Here is a 16,732-nt window from a genome sequence, read left to right as displayed (position 1 = left end):
CGTTGAGGCCAACTCCTGTTTAAACACTCTTGTCTCTGGATTTAATAGCAGCTGGTAGCCTACCTTGCAAAATACAAAAATTCAAAATAGCCACAGAAAGTGATTTATTTTGTGACAGGAAACTACTCATTTCCAGTGAAGTGTGCAACATAACAACAAAGAGCATGCCTGGTGATGCAAATTGGAAGTGTTGTGTCCTGCAACTGCAACACTAATAAATAAACATGAACCTTTGAGGGCCAAGTGGAGGGATTTATTAGAGATAAAGGGAGTGTATGCACGGATTTTCAGAGCAAACCACAACTAGTCAAACCACTCGGTTTATATTTGCACGCTACACAATTTTCAGTCATAGTTAGTGATGTCATCATTAAATAGCTTTAAAAAAAAAAAAAGAGGCAACACAATTTGGATGCTTTGGATAAAACACTGTATCTGAACAAGGAAAACTACTTAGATGCTGACACTTCTGGGAATCTTCCACAGAAGGTATTATTCCTACTACTACTCATTACATTTTATGTTCAAAAAAGAGGAAAAAGAAGAAAAAAAGAAAGAGGTATACCAACCCCAAGATTTTGTCCTCTACAGCACAATCCAGGATTTCCATTCAGACATTTTAAATGTGTATACAAGCAGCCAGTCGGCACCATGGTAATAAATGTTACATTTTTTTTTATCAGATACAAGTAAACGTTCCAAGAAGATTTTTTTGGGGCGCTGATTCCAAATCTGCCCTTGTTTTTTTCTCTAACACATCAGATTTTATTATCAATAATAATAATAATAATAATAATAATAATAATAATAATAATAATAATAATAATAATAATAATAATAATAATAATAATAATAATAATGCACTTTTACAGGGTGAACATAAAGTAGATTTCTTTTAAAGGTCTTAGCTAAAATGACTACTCCTAGTAAAATCTGAAATGCCCAAGATTTTTTAGGTCAAACTTGAAAATAAAAAAATAAAATATCTCAAAAACCTGATGTACCAGAAAAAAGTAAAGACATTTGAAATCAGCATTACAAAATACTTTATGGACAAAGCAATCTCTGATTAAAACTATCTATTGACCAGTGTAATAGGACTACAATATCAACTAACATCCTTGTTTTAAAACCTCATCCTGATATGTATTTTTAGCATATTTTTGTCACAGTTTGGCTCTCACGTTAAGCTACGATAAGATTGATAAATAGTGTTACTTCTGTGTGATGGCTGTTAGAGACCCACAGTCTTCACAGGAACCCGAGTGTGGCAGTTGAAAATGTCATTCTCCTGAGGTGCAGAAGCGCACACACGCAGGGAAAACAGGTGGGCTAACACAATGTGAACTTTTTCTTGGGTATTTTCCCTCTTTTTAGAACGAGTCCATGGCCTTGAATTCGCTGAGGGCCTGGACAGGGGAGATATGTTTCTTCTGAGAGCCTCGTCGCACACGAGTCTGGCACTCCTCCGGCTTCTCTCTTTTCACCAGTGGTTTCTTCTCGGGAGCTTTCATGCGCCAGGACACGACGGGCGAGTTGACGGCGGCGGTCCCGTACACCTTCTGGTACTTGGTGGAGGCCACGTACGAGGCTTTGACCGTCAGAACCACGGCGTTCATCAGGTTCTTGGCGGCCTGGATGAGCGAGGTGGCGCTATCCAGCTGCGAGAGAGAAACACTTAAGGTCACGTCAAATGAGTCAGTTCTTTGGCGCGTTGGCTTGTTTCACGCATGAGGAAGCATTAACGCAGCCAAGTAGGAGATCTTCACCATAACTGTCAATTAAGCGTGATAAAACTGAGCGCTCGCTATGTGACGTCTTCCTTTGGCGGCTGCTAATGAGCAGAGGAAGGGTCAGGTGTGGTCTGTTTCCGTCTGTTTTGTTTGGTTGACATTTAAGGGTCGTCGGCCAGTGGGCCTCCTCAGACCACATGTGGAGTCGAGTCAACTGCGTGGTTTTAATGAGTGTGGATTCCAGTCGACCACCATGAAAAGGTTCAAATATCAGCGGGTTGCACGCATCAAACATGGGATAAACATGTATACAATAGTTCAAAGAAAAAATGATGAGGGTGAAGAGCAATATATGAGTCTCTTTTTCAAAATGGACAGAAGGTTCAGAGCTGTGTAGCGTATCGAATTCACAATTGATATTACACGAGATGTCGTTAAAGACCTGGGCACTGTACAATCAGCAGGCCACATCTGACCGGTCCAGTCTTACTGACTCAAAATAAAAGCTAAACCAAGCAGTGCTTTTATTTTAGAATACAATGCGACACGCGAGAAAGAGGAACGGCGTGCGTCTTCAATGGTGTGGCCAACTTTGTGACATTGTTGCTATATTTAGCAACCTTGCAGTCCATTTAGTGCCTATTTAAAAAAACGAACAGACAATTGATCTACTTGTCAGCAACATTTTTCTTTCCTGTATGTCAGAGGGAAGATGGTATCGATTGATGGACAAATGTGAGCAAATTTTAAAAATGTAGAAATTGAGTGAATCCATGTTTTTTTCCTGATATAAGATCGTACATGTGTTCCTTAATTACGTATTCACAGAGGACAGTTTCAAGCGAGTTCAGGACTATGGCCCCGATTTATGAACATTTTATGTGAACAAAATCACATGCAAACTTAATTCCTCCTCTAAACGGATGTGGAAAGTGCTGGGCACACATAGGATTGCACCTATCAAATCAGTAAACTTCCCACACAGGTCATTTAGTACATTATGGAAGGAGTAGTGCATATGCAAATAAATTAATTGAGCACGTGCGGTGTGATTTATCAAACCTGAGACAAATTGTGATGGCTGATTTTTAATACTGCATCTGAAAGGCGGTGCAAATTGCATCGCTCTGCAAAATCTTAACGAGGAGGCACCGGTAAAATGAGATGCAACAGGAAGAACGGATCTTTTCTGTTGTGTAGACATTTTTGCTATGCCAAAAAACAAAGTTAGTGTCACATAGCGTCAAATCAACAATGCAATTTCGAAGCTTCTGACTGCAATCTGTTGTCGAGAACACAGCATTTTGCACCTGCTATATGTGAGATTTTAGTAGCCATTAAAATGCAGAATTTGCTGATACTTGCCAATGTGCTTTAAAACGGTTCTTTCATGATAAATAGTAGACACGCTACAGCAATGCAGGCTAATTGGACACTTAAGTTGAACAATGATAATAGGGTCCATGAGACATAAAAAGCCTACCATGCATTTTAGTGAGTATTATTAGACGGAATTGGCTCAGAAAGAGCCGCATCAGTATTTCATTTGGAAGACCCATCACTCGGTCCTCTAACCTTCACTCTGACCTTGAACTGAATGCAGTGGGAGGGCTGCAGCACAGAGTATAAAACACTGCTTAAGTGTAGTGATGGCCCAAAGGTGACAGTGAGTAGTGGACAATCTGGACCTACTTACCCCAGACACAATGAGCTCCCCACCCAGGTTCTGTACTTCAGCCTTCACTTTGCTGCAAATATTGAGCTGATGACAGTACAGTGCGATTCTCTGCAGGTAGGCCAAGAGATCCTGTTTGCAGGCCGAGTCGGGACACTGGATAGTAAAAAGAAAAAAAAAAGAGTTAATAATAGCCATGAGTTGCCGCTGGCTTCTTACACAGCAGGGGCGTGCGGGATGAGATGACATCTGACTTGTTCTGTGCACGATAGTGTCGATGTGTGTAGGTAGCGCAAAGAAAATGGTAGCGATTGAGGTTACTGTATTTTTCGGACCATAAAGCACACATAAAATCCTTTAATTTTCTTAATCCGGTGCACCTTACATATGATGTCGGCTTTTCAGCTCCTTGTCTTTCATTGAAATTCCTTCCTATTTACTTTCACTAATCACTAGCAAGCATACATGTTTTTGTCGTACTGGAATTAGAACAACTTCCTGCCTCCATGTCTAAGAATCATGGGAAATGTAATGAGGCGGTCAGCAAGACGAGTTTCTGGCCGCACGTTTCTGATGTTACAATGTGGGACAATATAATCGAAGTATGGGGGACTGAGAAGTAAACGACACAACCGGCTTGCAATAGCTGTCGGGACTGAAGAAAAAACAAAAAAAGGAGCAGGCTTGGACAATGGAGAGGAAGTTGGCATATCTGGTGAGTGGAGTGACATTACAGCTGTTAAACTGTCAACCAAGATAGCATTTCGCAGCCAAAGTAATAACACAACCACCAATCACCAGATTGACTGGTGAAGTTCAAACTTGTTTTGACTGTCGGTCCAGCCCTTCCTTTTCTCTGCCTGATAAAGAAAAAAGTCCTGTGTAGTGGAATTGTGAATCTATCATTAAAGCTAAAGGTGTCAAATAATAATTATGTATGATACAATAATAAACTTTTTTGACATACATGCTTTTTTTTCCTACTTTTTGAACAGACCTGTTCAGTCTAATAATTAGTGCTCATGATAAAAAAAAAAAAAAACTTAAAGAACTTAAAGTATTACACTGGCAGCTTGGAACTGAGCAGGCTAAAGTCCATCTGTTGACATTATGGCAATATTCAGTCCCTGTGCTAATAACTATTCAATTTAATAGAGTCAAATAACTGGTGGTGTCACCCGTCATTGTGTCATCATATATGACATGATGACCAAAAGAATATCAATCTTGAAAGCACACATCAATGATGTTGTTAAAAACAACGTATTGCATGATGTGGCTTGTTGCAAATTGAAAAACATACATGTGTACCATTAATAATTGAACCTGGTTCATTAGCCAATCAACAACACCTCAACATCGTGGGGTTTTCCGCATTCTTTTTTTTTAACGGGAAATGACCACTGGTCGTCGATCACCAGCAGTTTAAAGAGAGACTGTAAAAGTCATAGAATGGCACATGGTAGAAATAGACTCCCTTGAGGAAAGAAAAAAAAAAAATCAACAACTGTTGTGAGGTTTACTGTTTAGCACCTTTGTTTGAGAAGAGAGACCTGTGACACAAGCAATGCAGCATTCATCAGTCAGACATGTGCATTCCAAAGTTTATAGGTGAACTTAAATTTCCTGTGTGAAGGTTACTGTTCACTTTAGGTTTAATGTGAAATTGCTTCAGAAAGTCCAATATTCCTCAGTTTTAGTCTGTTATGTGTATGCATTTGTGGACTGTTTGTCATTCGGAAATGCAGGTATAGTATTTATTATTCATGTCTTGTTGGTGCATATGCCAGTATTTGATTATCATTTCGTTTTATTCTTGTGTGCTGTGACTGTTCACTCAGCTGCTGGAATGCAGAAGTTTCCCTACTGCACAACAAATGGAGGCTGAGTTATATTGAATTAAATTTTGACTATGTTAGTGAGAACGTTGATCTTGCCGTGAACCTGATCATGTCCTTGATGCTTTCTTCAGTAAAAGGCTAAATAACCTAATATTTAATGTTTTTGCGCAATATTCAGGCATGTACATAACCTATTTATTTGACAGTTTTACACAGCATGTTGTATTTAATTTCTGAAGTATAGTTTAATTGTTTCCATGTTGTGTCCATTTGAAAGTTACAAAACAATACTGACAAAAAAACAACAACACGGCTCCATCATTTTGTCAATGATAACTCGGCAGTACACCACACTGAGGGAAGTTAAGATGATATTGATGCCAGGCAGTTTATTTCGGTGGCAAAGTGATGAAGGACAGCCTAAAAGGAAATTGGAGTTCTGCTGCAGCGAGACAAAGACATACAGATGTCTGCTGATTCTGATGAACAACAACAGTCTGCACCTAAAGGCTCGGGAGCAATATTACCTGTGGTATGTCCTGCTATATTTGTCCTGTGACTATGAATAAAGATTAGCAAACAACTGGGCAACAGCTGGTCTCCTGTTTCCGCAGCAACAATATGTGTACGGCTTTCTAAAGTAAACACCGTTTGGCACTCTTAATTAGCAGCTAAGCGGCACACATTTGCGTCCATTTGATCCCTTATAATGTTTCAGCACATTTTAGGTGAACAAATACAAACTAGATTTCTATTCAGCAGTCCTCCGAACACTTTAAAGTGAATAGCACAACGTGAAATCTGGCTCCATCTTGGTCACTGCACTGCATGTCCTCGATGCAAGTGGAGTGTAACAATGACTGCTTCTTTTTTCTTTTTTATATATGCAGCTTGACTTCAATTGAGATGTCAACATTTCAAGAACTCATCCTCCATAAAGTTTTGTGGAAACTAACTAATGCAATTAAAGTAATGACTTCTGACATTGTTTGGTGATGGTTATAATTTGGATCTTTCCTGCTGGCCTTTGAACAAGAAGGAATATGAAAATAACCACTTCAGTTTCACACAGTATGCAGTATCTCGGCCAACTAAGCCCCTGGTGGGTTACGAACTGCATCGGCTACTCCAACACTGAGCATAACTGGGAAACAAGAGCCTTCTTTTAAACATTAATATTAAACGTTCTTAACTAGAGCATTCAGAACCACTGGGTGGGGAAAGGCTCAGCTCTTTTTGTTCTTCACTCGTGCGCTCGGGCAGTGGGGGATGCAAAATACCTTGCTTTGATATGAATATACCCTTCCCTGAACAGTTTCCTGCCTGTTCACTTTGAGGGGAATAACACAAACTTAATTCAGATCATAGTGTATTCCTTTTGAACCTTAAAGTGTCATTTGAAGGAGCGGTTGACAGTGTTTGTGGCAACGGCCACTATGAGAGCAGTCAAGCAAGGGGCTGCCCGGAGCTTCTTGTAAGTGTCTGAATGTAGCCTGCAGTGCAGCTAAATCGCATAGAGCAGTCAGTGAGGCAAAAGGAAGTATCTCCTTGGGCGTGATCACTGCTAACTGCACTTCACACTGTTGGCACATGTACACATCCACACGTACACATTACTGCCTCGGGCCTATCGGATGCACACGTGACACAATTGTTCCCGTTTGTGCTGTTGACTTATAGTCCGTTTCTACCACAGGCTGCCTGTTGAAATAAACACTATGGCTCATTGACTAACCAGGCACTCGTTGGCAGTGTGGTAAGCTGCTTTCTCATACTACACTGCCTCTCTGAATGTTTTAGAATTATTTCCTTTCAGTCGAGAGGCGTCAGTTATGTTCCTTTTGTAAATGTGTTGTTTTATTACATAATGCCCCTGAGACAAACAAAATGTGTTCTTGGTGTTTAATTCAGCAGGATGGTGTGAACCTTGGTGTCCAAACGTCAACTGCATGCTATCACAGTACGGCAGCTTGTTAAATAAAATCCACACCTCACATGGAGGCTGCAAAAAATAATAATTTGAATGAGTTTGCATCTTTCCTATGCCCCTCTTTTGCTGTGCACCTATTATTATAAGATTTGCTTGTATGTCTTGCGTGTATCTTCCCATTTAAGCTTAAGAAAAAAATCACACAAGAACTACAGAGTTGTTTAAGAAAAGTTGGACATCTTTGAAATGAAAGAATAGTGACAGATCCTAGTCGTGCATGTTACACACAGTTACAAAATATGCCTTCCAGCTGACTGGACCACAGCAGTGACGTTGAGATGTCACCTTCTTTATTCAACAAAGCTGGTCGAATTTGGATTTGGCTATCCAGTGTTTGACACTAAAGAAATAAAGCTGCTGAATTCTCATGAATAATACAACAATGGGTCTAGTGGCAGTCCGCACAAAATTTGACTTTCAGTGACCAAGCTAACATGTTTACTATTTATGTTCATAGCATTACTGTACACTGTATGTTTTTAATTGCCATGTATACATGTAACTGTTGACGTGCTAAATGAGAAATTTGCCAATGGACCGATCCATTTCACAGATTGCTATATGCACCTTAAATGTTAGTATTCAAAGCAAGTGCACTGAAATGATTCCTAAATTATCCTCTTAATTCCTCCATGATTTTTACTTGAAATTATGAGCAATTAATTCGGCTTGCTTCCTAGTTGAGAAATAATAAAGCGCAGATGTACAAAGTGATTCCTAATCAACATTATTCATATTTTAATACTAGTCTTGCAAGGTTATTTGCAAAATGTGTTTTTGTTTCACAGATGATTGGCATTCTTTCATTCAAAAAGACAAGATACTCAATTTTGTCTTCTCTTCTAATTTAAGACATTCAATCAACTGCTAAAGACACAATTAACAACTCTTAGTGTTGGAAATTAGGTTTAAACAACACGTGCATTTTTATCCTTTGGAAAAGACCGATCCGGTCTATTGACAGCAAACAACACAGGTACATTTGAACCTGGATGATGCATGTGTCCATCCATTTTTTATCACTTATTCTCTTGAGGATCACAAGTAAACTGGAATTTACGCTGAGTGAAAGATGTGCTACACCCTGGACTATTTTCTTGTCAATCACAGAGCAATCACACAAACAATGAGACACATCCTAACCACAAGTGCTGGAATGTACTTTTAAAAATGGCTTTTATATGATTACATGCAATTGCTATTCTTTTCCATTAATCTCTCTAAAAGGATAAACTTGATCATTTAGATTCTGTCTGAAAAGGTTGTTTTAACTGAAGGCAACGTAATATGCAAAACAGTGTGTAAATCAATGGAAAATGCAACATTGCAAGGTAAAATGGGTTGAGTTGCCCCTTGAGATTTTTCTATGTCAAGTGAAGTGCTTAAATGACTCTGGAAGACCCCCTTTGCTTTGGAACATTGCCTACTGCTTCAGACACGCTCATCAATAGCCCTGATGTGGAGTCATTGTGACAAGGTTTGCTACTTAAGGGACCTGTCTGAATGCATTGGAGCTGAATTTTAACTGTCAAGGCCCAGTGCTACTAACAAGCACAGGTTGCCCTCAATAATGTGTGAATGCAAAATACATGTAGTCTACATGTAGAATAAAGACAAGTAATCATGTTGGGAGTTTCACATGAACATGCTAGATAAAATCGAACTGTTGTTGACGATTCTTCTTTCTTTGTGTAAATTGCTTTTTGCACTGCTCACTGCAAAGGGGAATCTACTTCACAGTAAGTCACTCACATAAATCCACTTTTCCTTTCGCCACATTCAACAAATTGAGGCTGATTGGCTAAAATTGCCTTATAGTTTGAGGTAATGGCTCCACATGCTGTTTTGGAATGCAACTGAGACTCTGCTAATGCAATATCATAGTGACGGACCACACAACATTGTTGTGGATAGCATTTTGAGAAGAGATTTTCAGGATGTCAAAACATCATTTGACATTTTAACTGAAGATCACTGATGAACTATTTCTGATCTGGTGTATACATGTGCCGCCACTAAATTCAATCTCAATAGCCATTTTACAGATGTGACACGCACAATCGTAAACATCATATAACAGTTGAACATCACATGATTTACTGAGAAGGAGGTCAGTTGTCTATTTAAAACAGTAATTGTGGTTATTTTTACACTTTCATGAGAGCAATAGAATAATAAAAACAAGTTACAAGTTGTTGAAAAGGAGCTCTCCCGTTGTCTATCGCGTCTGATTGGAAGCCGCCATTTACAAGTGTGTAAATGTCAACATTGCTGAGCATTTACGTGAAGACACAGTGTGCACAGACAAAATCTAAATGAACTGTATGCATGGCTTCTGATGGGGATGGCATAAGAAATTTACCACCTCTGTGAATCTGAATGAAATTACATTTGGGTTAGGCCTGTTTATTCTCACTGAGGACATTTGGGCTGTTCAGAAGTGGCCTTGTATGAGCCCTGATCTAAATCTTATTGAACATCTGTTGAAAGAGATGGAACATGCAGTCTGGAGAAAGGACCCTTCAAGCGTGAGTCAAGTGAAACATTTTGCATCTGAGGAATGGACTTTCTTTCAATTACAAGACTTTTGTTCACGTGAGAATTTTCCTTTAATGTGGACAATAGGTTTTATTCTAATCAGAATGCACGGTTCCATGAGAGCCAATTGAGAAGTGAATTTAGCAGGACCTTGTGACAAAAACAAACATGAATACAGATAAAAGCTTAGTTTCAAGTAAAACCGTTCATGTCTATTTGAGTCTTTCTCGTATTCATGAAACTCAAATGATTCACCAGCAGCAAATTGAAAATGCTGTCTGTGTTCCGTCACTCTGACATTCCATGTCCTCTTAGTGGCGTGCAAAGGTGTGTTGATGATTGATGTGAACATTCCATTGAAGACAGATTTTAATGCATTGGGAACCAATCATTAATGGGGGAAGAGATGCTGACGGAGGATAAATCCCCAACTGCCTAGTCTGGATGGACCTCAGTCCTGTGGAGCATCCAGTCAACTCCTGTATCAACTTCTCTTTTCACTTATTGTCAAATCTATATTTGTACAAATGATAGCCATTATCAGATGTCACCTTCTTCACACTAACACAACTACAAGCTGCTGGGTTCCACTTTGGTCTATTCTGTTTACAGCATTTACTCCTGACTTTGTTACGTCGCAAATAACCTTCCATTGTACTATTTTCCAAGGCTCCAGTCTTATTTTCCACACGCATGTATGAGCACCCTTACAATTGATCAGAACATCACAGGGAGGTCTACCTGGTGTTATAATTTACAGCATACCCGGTGTAAACATAGCAAAGATGACAGAAGACACCTGCAATTGGAAACAAATATCCTTACACATGTAAGCCTCTATGTGTACCTACAGAGAACATTACAACTATCAGCTTCCAAGCCTGAAAGCTTATTATCTGCAGCGTAATATGTTCTGAAAAACAGGACATTGTGACAAGAGGGGAACGGCAGCGCTTTTGACTCACGTTGCCTCAGGCCAGTCGAGTTGCTCGGCACACTCGAAGGCCATTTGAAGGGGCATTCATTTTGCTCTGAGCTGACAGGAGAAGGTTTGTTTTGGAAAAAGGCCAAAAAGTGCAAAGAGGAGGCACTCATAAGCAGAACCTGAACCTGCAGAAATGACTAAAGATTCATTTCATTTCATTCAAACTGAGAAATAGAATGTTTCCTGTTCCCATTGTTTTAATAAAGTTACTGTTTGTATTTTAATGTTAATTTACCACAACAGACTCATCTTGAATTGTCGGTGAATATACTGCATGTTTGTATGTATGAACGTATGTACGTATGTATGTACATATGTAGGTATGTAGTACGCATGTACGTACGTACGCATGTACATATGCAATACGGCATATTCCATTTTACATTACTCAATTCCATTAGATTTGTTGACAAAACATGCATCTTGCTTTTTCCATTTTAAATGTTAATGCTAGCCGAACATTTGCTTTGATGCAAATCAAACAGGCAAGGAGAGTGATCACGAAACCAACAATAATGACGTGTTCCAAGACTTGATATGCTAAAAGCTGTTACTACAACGAGCTCACCTTAATAAATCAGTTAGTGTTCCGCCTAAGTTTTTTCTCACTGCTTATTAGAGGTAGATGAAATGAATACCATTATGCATTACCTCTAGTGGTGCCAGCATTCTAACAGCCTTCCCACTTCATTTGTACACACATATACACAGTGAACACGCCTATTTAATTTCCCTCCCACCTTCCCAAGGCACAGCACTGATTGATTAGATATTGAAAGTGGTTTGTCAGCGTGTTTTAGAGAGGTACTCATCTGATAATGGATGCAACACCTCAACTGCGAGCTAATTATATTAGAGACATAACTTGGTTTTGCTGTCTTGCTCTCAATGTTGGCCCCTTTGGGACACAAAGTCATGGAGCAAAACAGCCCACCATGACAGTCTGGCATGTCAATTCCCACATCTAAGATTTCCAATTGCTATGCTCATTTACTCCAACTCAATATTTGATTCACTGACAGCCATGATGATAAGTTAAGTGAGATTTTTAGACTGATGGAAAGGATGAAAAAAATAGAGTTGCAGGGTTACCTGATCAGCGACAGCACGGGCAAGTTTGTCCATCCTGGATCCCGCCTCTGCAATCTTTTTGGCGGCGTTGATCACATCCGAGGAGTTCTTGAGAGGGCCTTTGCCCCTGGATGGAGTATAAAAAAAAAAATGCAGCTTCAGAGAACATCCAGAGAAAATTTTATGAAGTTTTATATTGCTGATGTTTCGTCATATACTGTATAGGAGGCTCCTGGGAACAAAAACTGTAAGCTTTCAGCAAACATAGGCAACAAGAGTTACTATGTAAACACTGATCCAATACAAGTCTGTTAGGCAAAGTAATTATATAGTATATCTCAATGTGGGATAAACAGTAATTTCCATAATGTAATTTAAAAAAATATCCACTTAAAATGTTATTCAATCATTCATCATCATCCAAACCGCTTATCCTAGCAGGTGTGCTGGAACCTATCCTAGGCATGGTACACTCTGAACCAGCCAATCGCAGGGTAGACGGACAATCATTCACGCTCACCAATGTCGGCCTAGTTTATGATACATATTTTTCGTTTTTGTAATCACATCTATCCATGAAGAAATCTGATGTTAACAAGCACCTCATTTGACTTTGGAGGTTTCATGCTATTTCAAATAATGTCATGGGATTTTAACAAAAAATTCCCTTTAAAAAACGGATTAATAATGCTATGTATGGGCTTCAGTAATTACCCCTACAACAAAAACATCTGCCGGATTTAATCTCCACTTTTGTAATGTGAACCCAACTGAGTCTGCATGTATAAAGGCTTTTAAACTCCATTTCCCACGCAGTGCTGGGAAGCATAGTCACATTTCTTTGAATTCAAAAGGCGAGTGAAGAATAAGTGGACTTGTTAGAGCCTTCAGGTAGAATACTTGACACATACGTCATGCGTGGTGAAATGAAAAATCCAAGTGAAGGTAACAATAAGTAAAAGTCTGGAGCTGTGAAGGGCTGTTAAATTGTATTGCTTTCACTTGTAACTTGTTACCTTGTGAAGTCTGTCATTTCCATCATGATCATACACATCTGCTTGGCGAGCACAATAATGTCATTGCCGTTGTCATCCCATTTGGCCACCTCTGCGTCAAGCTTGCATTTTTCCTGTCTGAAGCTTTCCACCTGCTCGGCAATCTTGGCCTTCTCCTCCTGGGGAAGCTGCGCCATGATGGCCTGCAGGGGAAAAAAAATAAAGTACTTGACAAGCAGAAAACAGGTTCCTCTGCAATAATGAATGAGTCTTATGCACGGGCTTAGAATGAGAAAAATGCCAGAGGAGCACAATTTAGGTGGAGAGGGGCGATAAGAATAGGGAGCAGAATTGAGGAAAAGGGTGAACAAGAGGGATTAGTGAAAATAAAATAATACAGAGGGAAAGTCAGCTGTAGCAGCTTTTGCTCAAATGTTTTATGTTAATAAACCTTACCAAAGTCTGCTTTTAACAATAAAATAAAGTTCTAAACTTTACATTTAATGATTGGACCTTTTCAAAACCCTTGACATCTTATACTCAAAGAGCGAATTCGTCTTTTCTTACGCTTTTTTTCTCTGCCTTTTTTTTGTCCAAGCGCTCTTTAGGGGCGGGTCCAAAATGGCATAAATCACGTGGCAAGGTCATAGATGCAGAAAGAATCCTGTATTATTTGGAAGGTAAATGCATAATTATCTCACGTATTAAACCAGAAGATGAATAATTCATTATTTTTTTAACAGTATGCCAGGGAGGTGAGAGTACCCTCGTTTCCATTAGGTCGATTATATTGACTCAGAAAGCAGAAATAAATGAGTATAGTACAGAAAAAAAAGCTAGCCTTGTTTTTGAAACTTTATACATTATTAACTGTCCAGCAAAATGTTGTATTCTCTTACTGAAATGGTCACCCTACGTTCAATTTCATTTCTTCACAGCAAAGCTGGTGTGTGGGGGTGGCGGGTGAGCTCAGTGAAAAAGTGCATCACTTGGTTCATATCGCCTGCCAAAAATGTCAGGAAGAAAAACTAAACAAGGAAAAAGCAAATGCCTTATTCTTATTTATTTTTTTAATTGGTGCTAGAAAGAAAAGAGAACAGACAGAAAAATACGTAAAACAGATGCGGCGTCCTTGAGCGCTGGCCCTGTGATGAGTATGTGTGCGCACTGCTTAGCTGGGAAAAGACAGAATAGCATAATGCAAACAAACAAAATTGGGCCCTCAAGGCCTGTTTAGAGTTCCGCTATTACTGATGCCAAAACACACATCAGTGTGAGTATGATCCTTATAAACGGCATGCTGGGTGAGAAAACTGCTCAAATCTACATCTTGACATGCAATAAGTACATTGCATGGCATGTTTGTAGAATTTAGCGCTCTACGGATGCACACTCCCATCCTTTCATTAGATGTGACACATGTCTCAATTATTGTTCAGGTGAAATCATTTTTATTCACAAGTGCCCAAATGCCATGCATTCAGTTTTCTGTAAAGCACACCTTTGTTGCTCCTGCATGTGTGCTGATCAATCACAGAATATTTTTGATTTTATACATTTTCTTCAGATAAATCATTCCTTGAGCCTGAAGTTTATATACATTCAGGCTAATGAATTAAAAGTCTTGTATATAGAATTGATTTTATTAGTAACTGATGATACGTCAATACAATATTTGGAGAGAGGCCCAACGGTAGCATAGCGATTCCATTAGGGCTTATGATGTGGGATTGATTCTTCATCAATTTCCCATTCAGTGACGCTCTCTCTAGTCCTGTATTTCTTTCAGTTTTGCCCATGTTGGTAATTTCACTTGTCACCTCAGACCTTGAGTTTTTACTTAAGTACATATTTCATGACTTCCATTTGTGAAACATGCAATACGTAATTAACTTGGCATCTTTCTGTTTTTATGTTTTCCCTTGTGCTATAATTGCAACATCAGGTGTGTGTTGCATGTAACTAACTTGTGTGTCGTTTGTGAATGATTCACAAATGAAATGTTTTAAGTGAATTTAGTGAAAGAAATAGTCCTAAATTGATTTGTTCCTTTCTCAGTTCAAGCATGCCATACCGGAACTGCCACGCTCTGTTACTCATTTGTGAGTCTTCAGTAAACGATGCAGCCAGCGAATAGATGAGAAAGGACCTCGTCTCGTGATTTGTTCACTATGAATGAACATGTATCAGTCTGTGAATGATTCAACCCCAAGTGATTCTAATCCTTACCTCGGTGACAAGACAGCCCATGAATAGCATTTAAAGCAATACTACAATAATACAAATAATTTAATGAACTGTAATGTAATGTTCAGTTCAGTCAAAAATGTATGTTCCCATCATCGACTGTGGCCCTTAAATTCGAAGAACAATGGTTCGTCCTTTTGCTGTTCAAGTCTTTGCTGAAACCAACTCCTGGCATCAATTATTTACGTTACAGATGATTTTACACGGTACAGAGAGATGTTGGTGTCAAAATGGCAGTGGTCTGTAGAGAATCACAGATGTGAAGGTATAACTATAGAAAGAAAAGAATCTCAAATGACATGAGTAGCACTTATTCCGAAGGGGAGAAAGTGTGAAATTTGAAGCAAAAAGCCTTTCTTTGAATTTAGAGCTCGAGAAGACATGAGCAATGAGCTTGGAAAAACAATCAAGAGTGGTGAGGTAAACGTGAACCAAATGGGACGTCATGGGGGAGCGGCCTCGGTGGAACCCTCCCCCTCGCTCCCTCCTTCTGTACTGTCTAGAAATCCCTTATCCTCAAAACCTTTCCGCGACTTCACTGATAACAACAAGGAGCGGGCCTCGAGAGCTTAACATAGTTGCAAATCCAGCCAGTGCGAGTCAATGTCTGCAGGGATTAGAGCGTTTTCCGGGTTTCTTCACCCACCGCGGTAACCTAGAATGACTTTAATTTTGCCTTATTTGAAATAAATTGTCCAGACACTGGTGAGTTCAATTTTATGGATGACCTATCAACACTGTCATCCAATCATCGTGCTAAGTGACGCTGCGAGCGTGCTTCCGGGGTGGATGAAGTGATTCACTCTGCATTATCCATGCCGAGTTATAGCAGTGTTAACTGTATAACTGAATCTGCCGAGAAGGCGGAACCATCTATCATAAATTAGTGTTTCCATCTCATCATACATGGAGCTTCACTTGTAGGACACATTACGCATAAGTAGAACAGCAGTGTCAAGGGGACAATCACATTAAATTACCACAGATAAAGGCTCTGAGAGCTGTCCCGGAAGTATCTTTCTACAGCAAGCGAAACCGTCAGAAAGATATCATGTGTCTGGCACGACGTAGCAGGATCATGACTGTAAACCTCAGTAGGCGCATGTCGGTTCCTATGGTGGGAAGGGATTATGTGTACTCTTGTCTGTTTCAATTCAAACACTTTTCACCGGTATGCACTTAGTGTTGCCATGAGAGGGCAGGGAGTGTTGTCCTGACATGACAGGCTGAAGCCAACTGGGCACATCACCAGTGGTTTGCAGCAAACACATCTTTTATGGATGTGCAAGTCTTCTGCATGTGTAAATGTTTAGTCTCTGAGGGCATGAGAGTGTCTAATGGTGGGTAGTATCATTTTAAAATACTGTGCGGGGTATAAGGCCGCATGTATTTTAAGCATTGCATAATGTCATTTAAATCCTAAATTGCACAAATCACTTTTGATAATGCTTGCTGGCACGTCGTCAAGACCTCAATGTCTACAGTTTTTGTATTGAGCTACGTCACCCTTACTGGACATCCAATTTATATCACAGCCTTCACTCCAACACGCTATGACAAAGAGACATGCTGTGACTTTCGACTGTTCCCAAAATGAGCTGCCCACTCATAACAAAGCTGCCTGCCAGGAAAACTAGTTTGGTGCTGTGAAACAAGT

General features: G+C 39.5%; 1 protein-coding gene across 1 annotated transcript in view; it reads right to left on the bottom strand.

Annotated features, from left to right (window-relative positions):
- Window positions 1-231: 231 nt before the first annotated feature.
- Window positions 232-16,732, bottom strand: part of ctnna2 (catenin (cadherin-associated protein), alpha 2) — a 146,605-nt gene continuing 130,104 nt past the window's right edge. The window contains exons 15-18 of the mRNA XM_061275465.1: window positions 12,850-13,031; window positions 11,855-11,960; window positions 3,430-3,564; window positions 232-1,661 (exon numbers count right to left, since the gene is read on the bottom strand). Coding sequence (XP_061131449.1) covers window positions 1,374-1,661; window positions 3,430-3,564; window positions 11,855-11,960; window positions 12,850-13,031 — 711 coding nt within the window. The 3' untranslated portion in view covers window positions 232-1,373. The remainder of the gene's footprint in view (window positions 1,662-3,429; window positions 3,565-11,854; window positions 11,961-12,849; window positions 13,032-16,732) is intronic.

Source organism: Syngnathus typhle, linkage group LG3 (assembly GCF_033458585.1).
Source record: "Syngnathus typhle isolate RoL2023-S1 ecotype Sweden linkage group LG3, RoL_Styp_1.0, whole genome shotgun sequence".
NCBI classification, from domain to species: domain Eukaryota; kingdom Metazoa; phylum Chordata; class Actinopteri; order Syngnathiformes; family Syngnathidae; genus Syngnathus; species Syngnathus typhle.
Note: the sequence above shows the minus strand (reverse complement) of the source record. Positions and strands in the feature narration are given on the sequence as shown.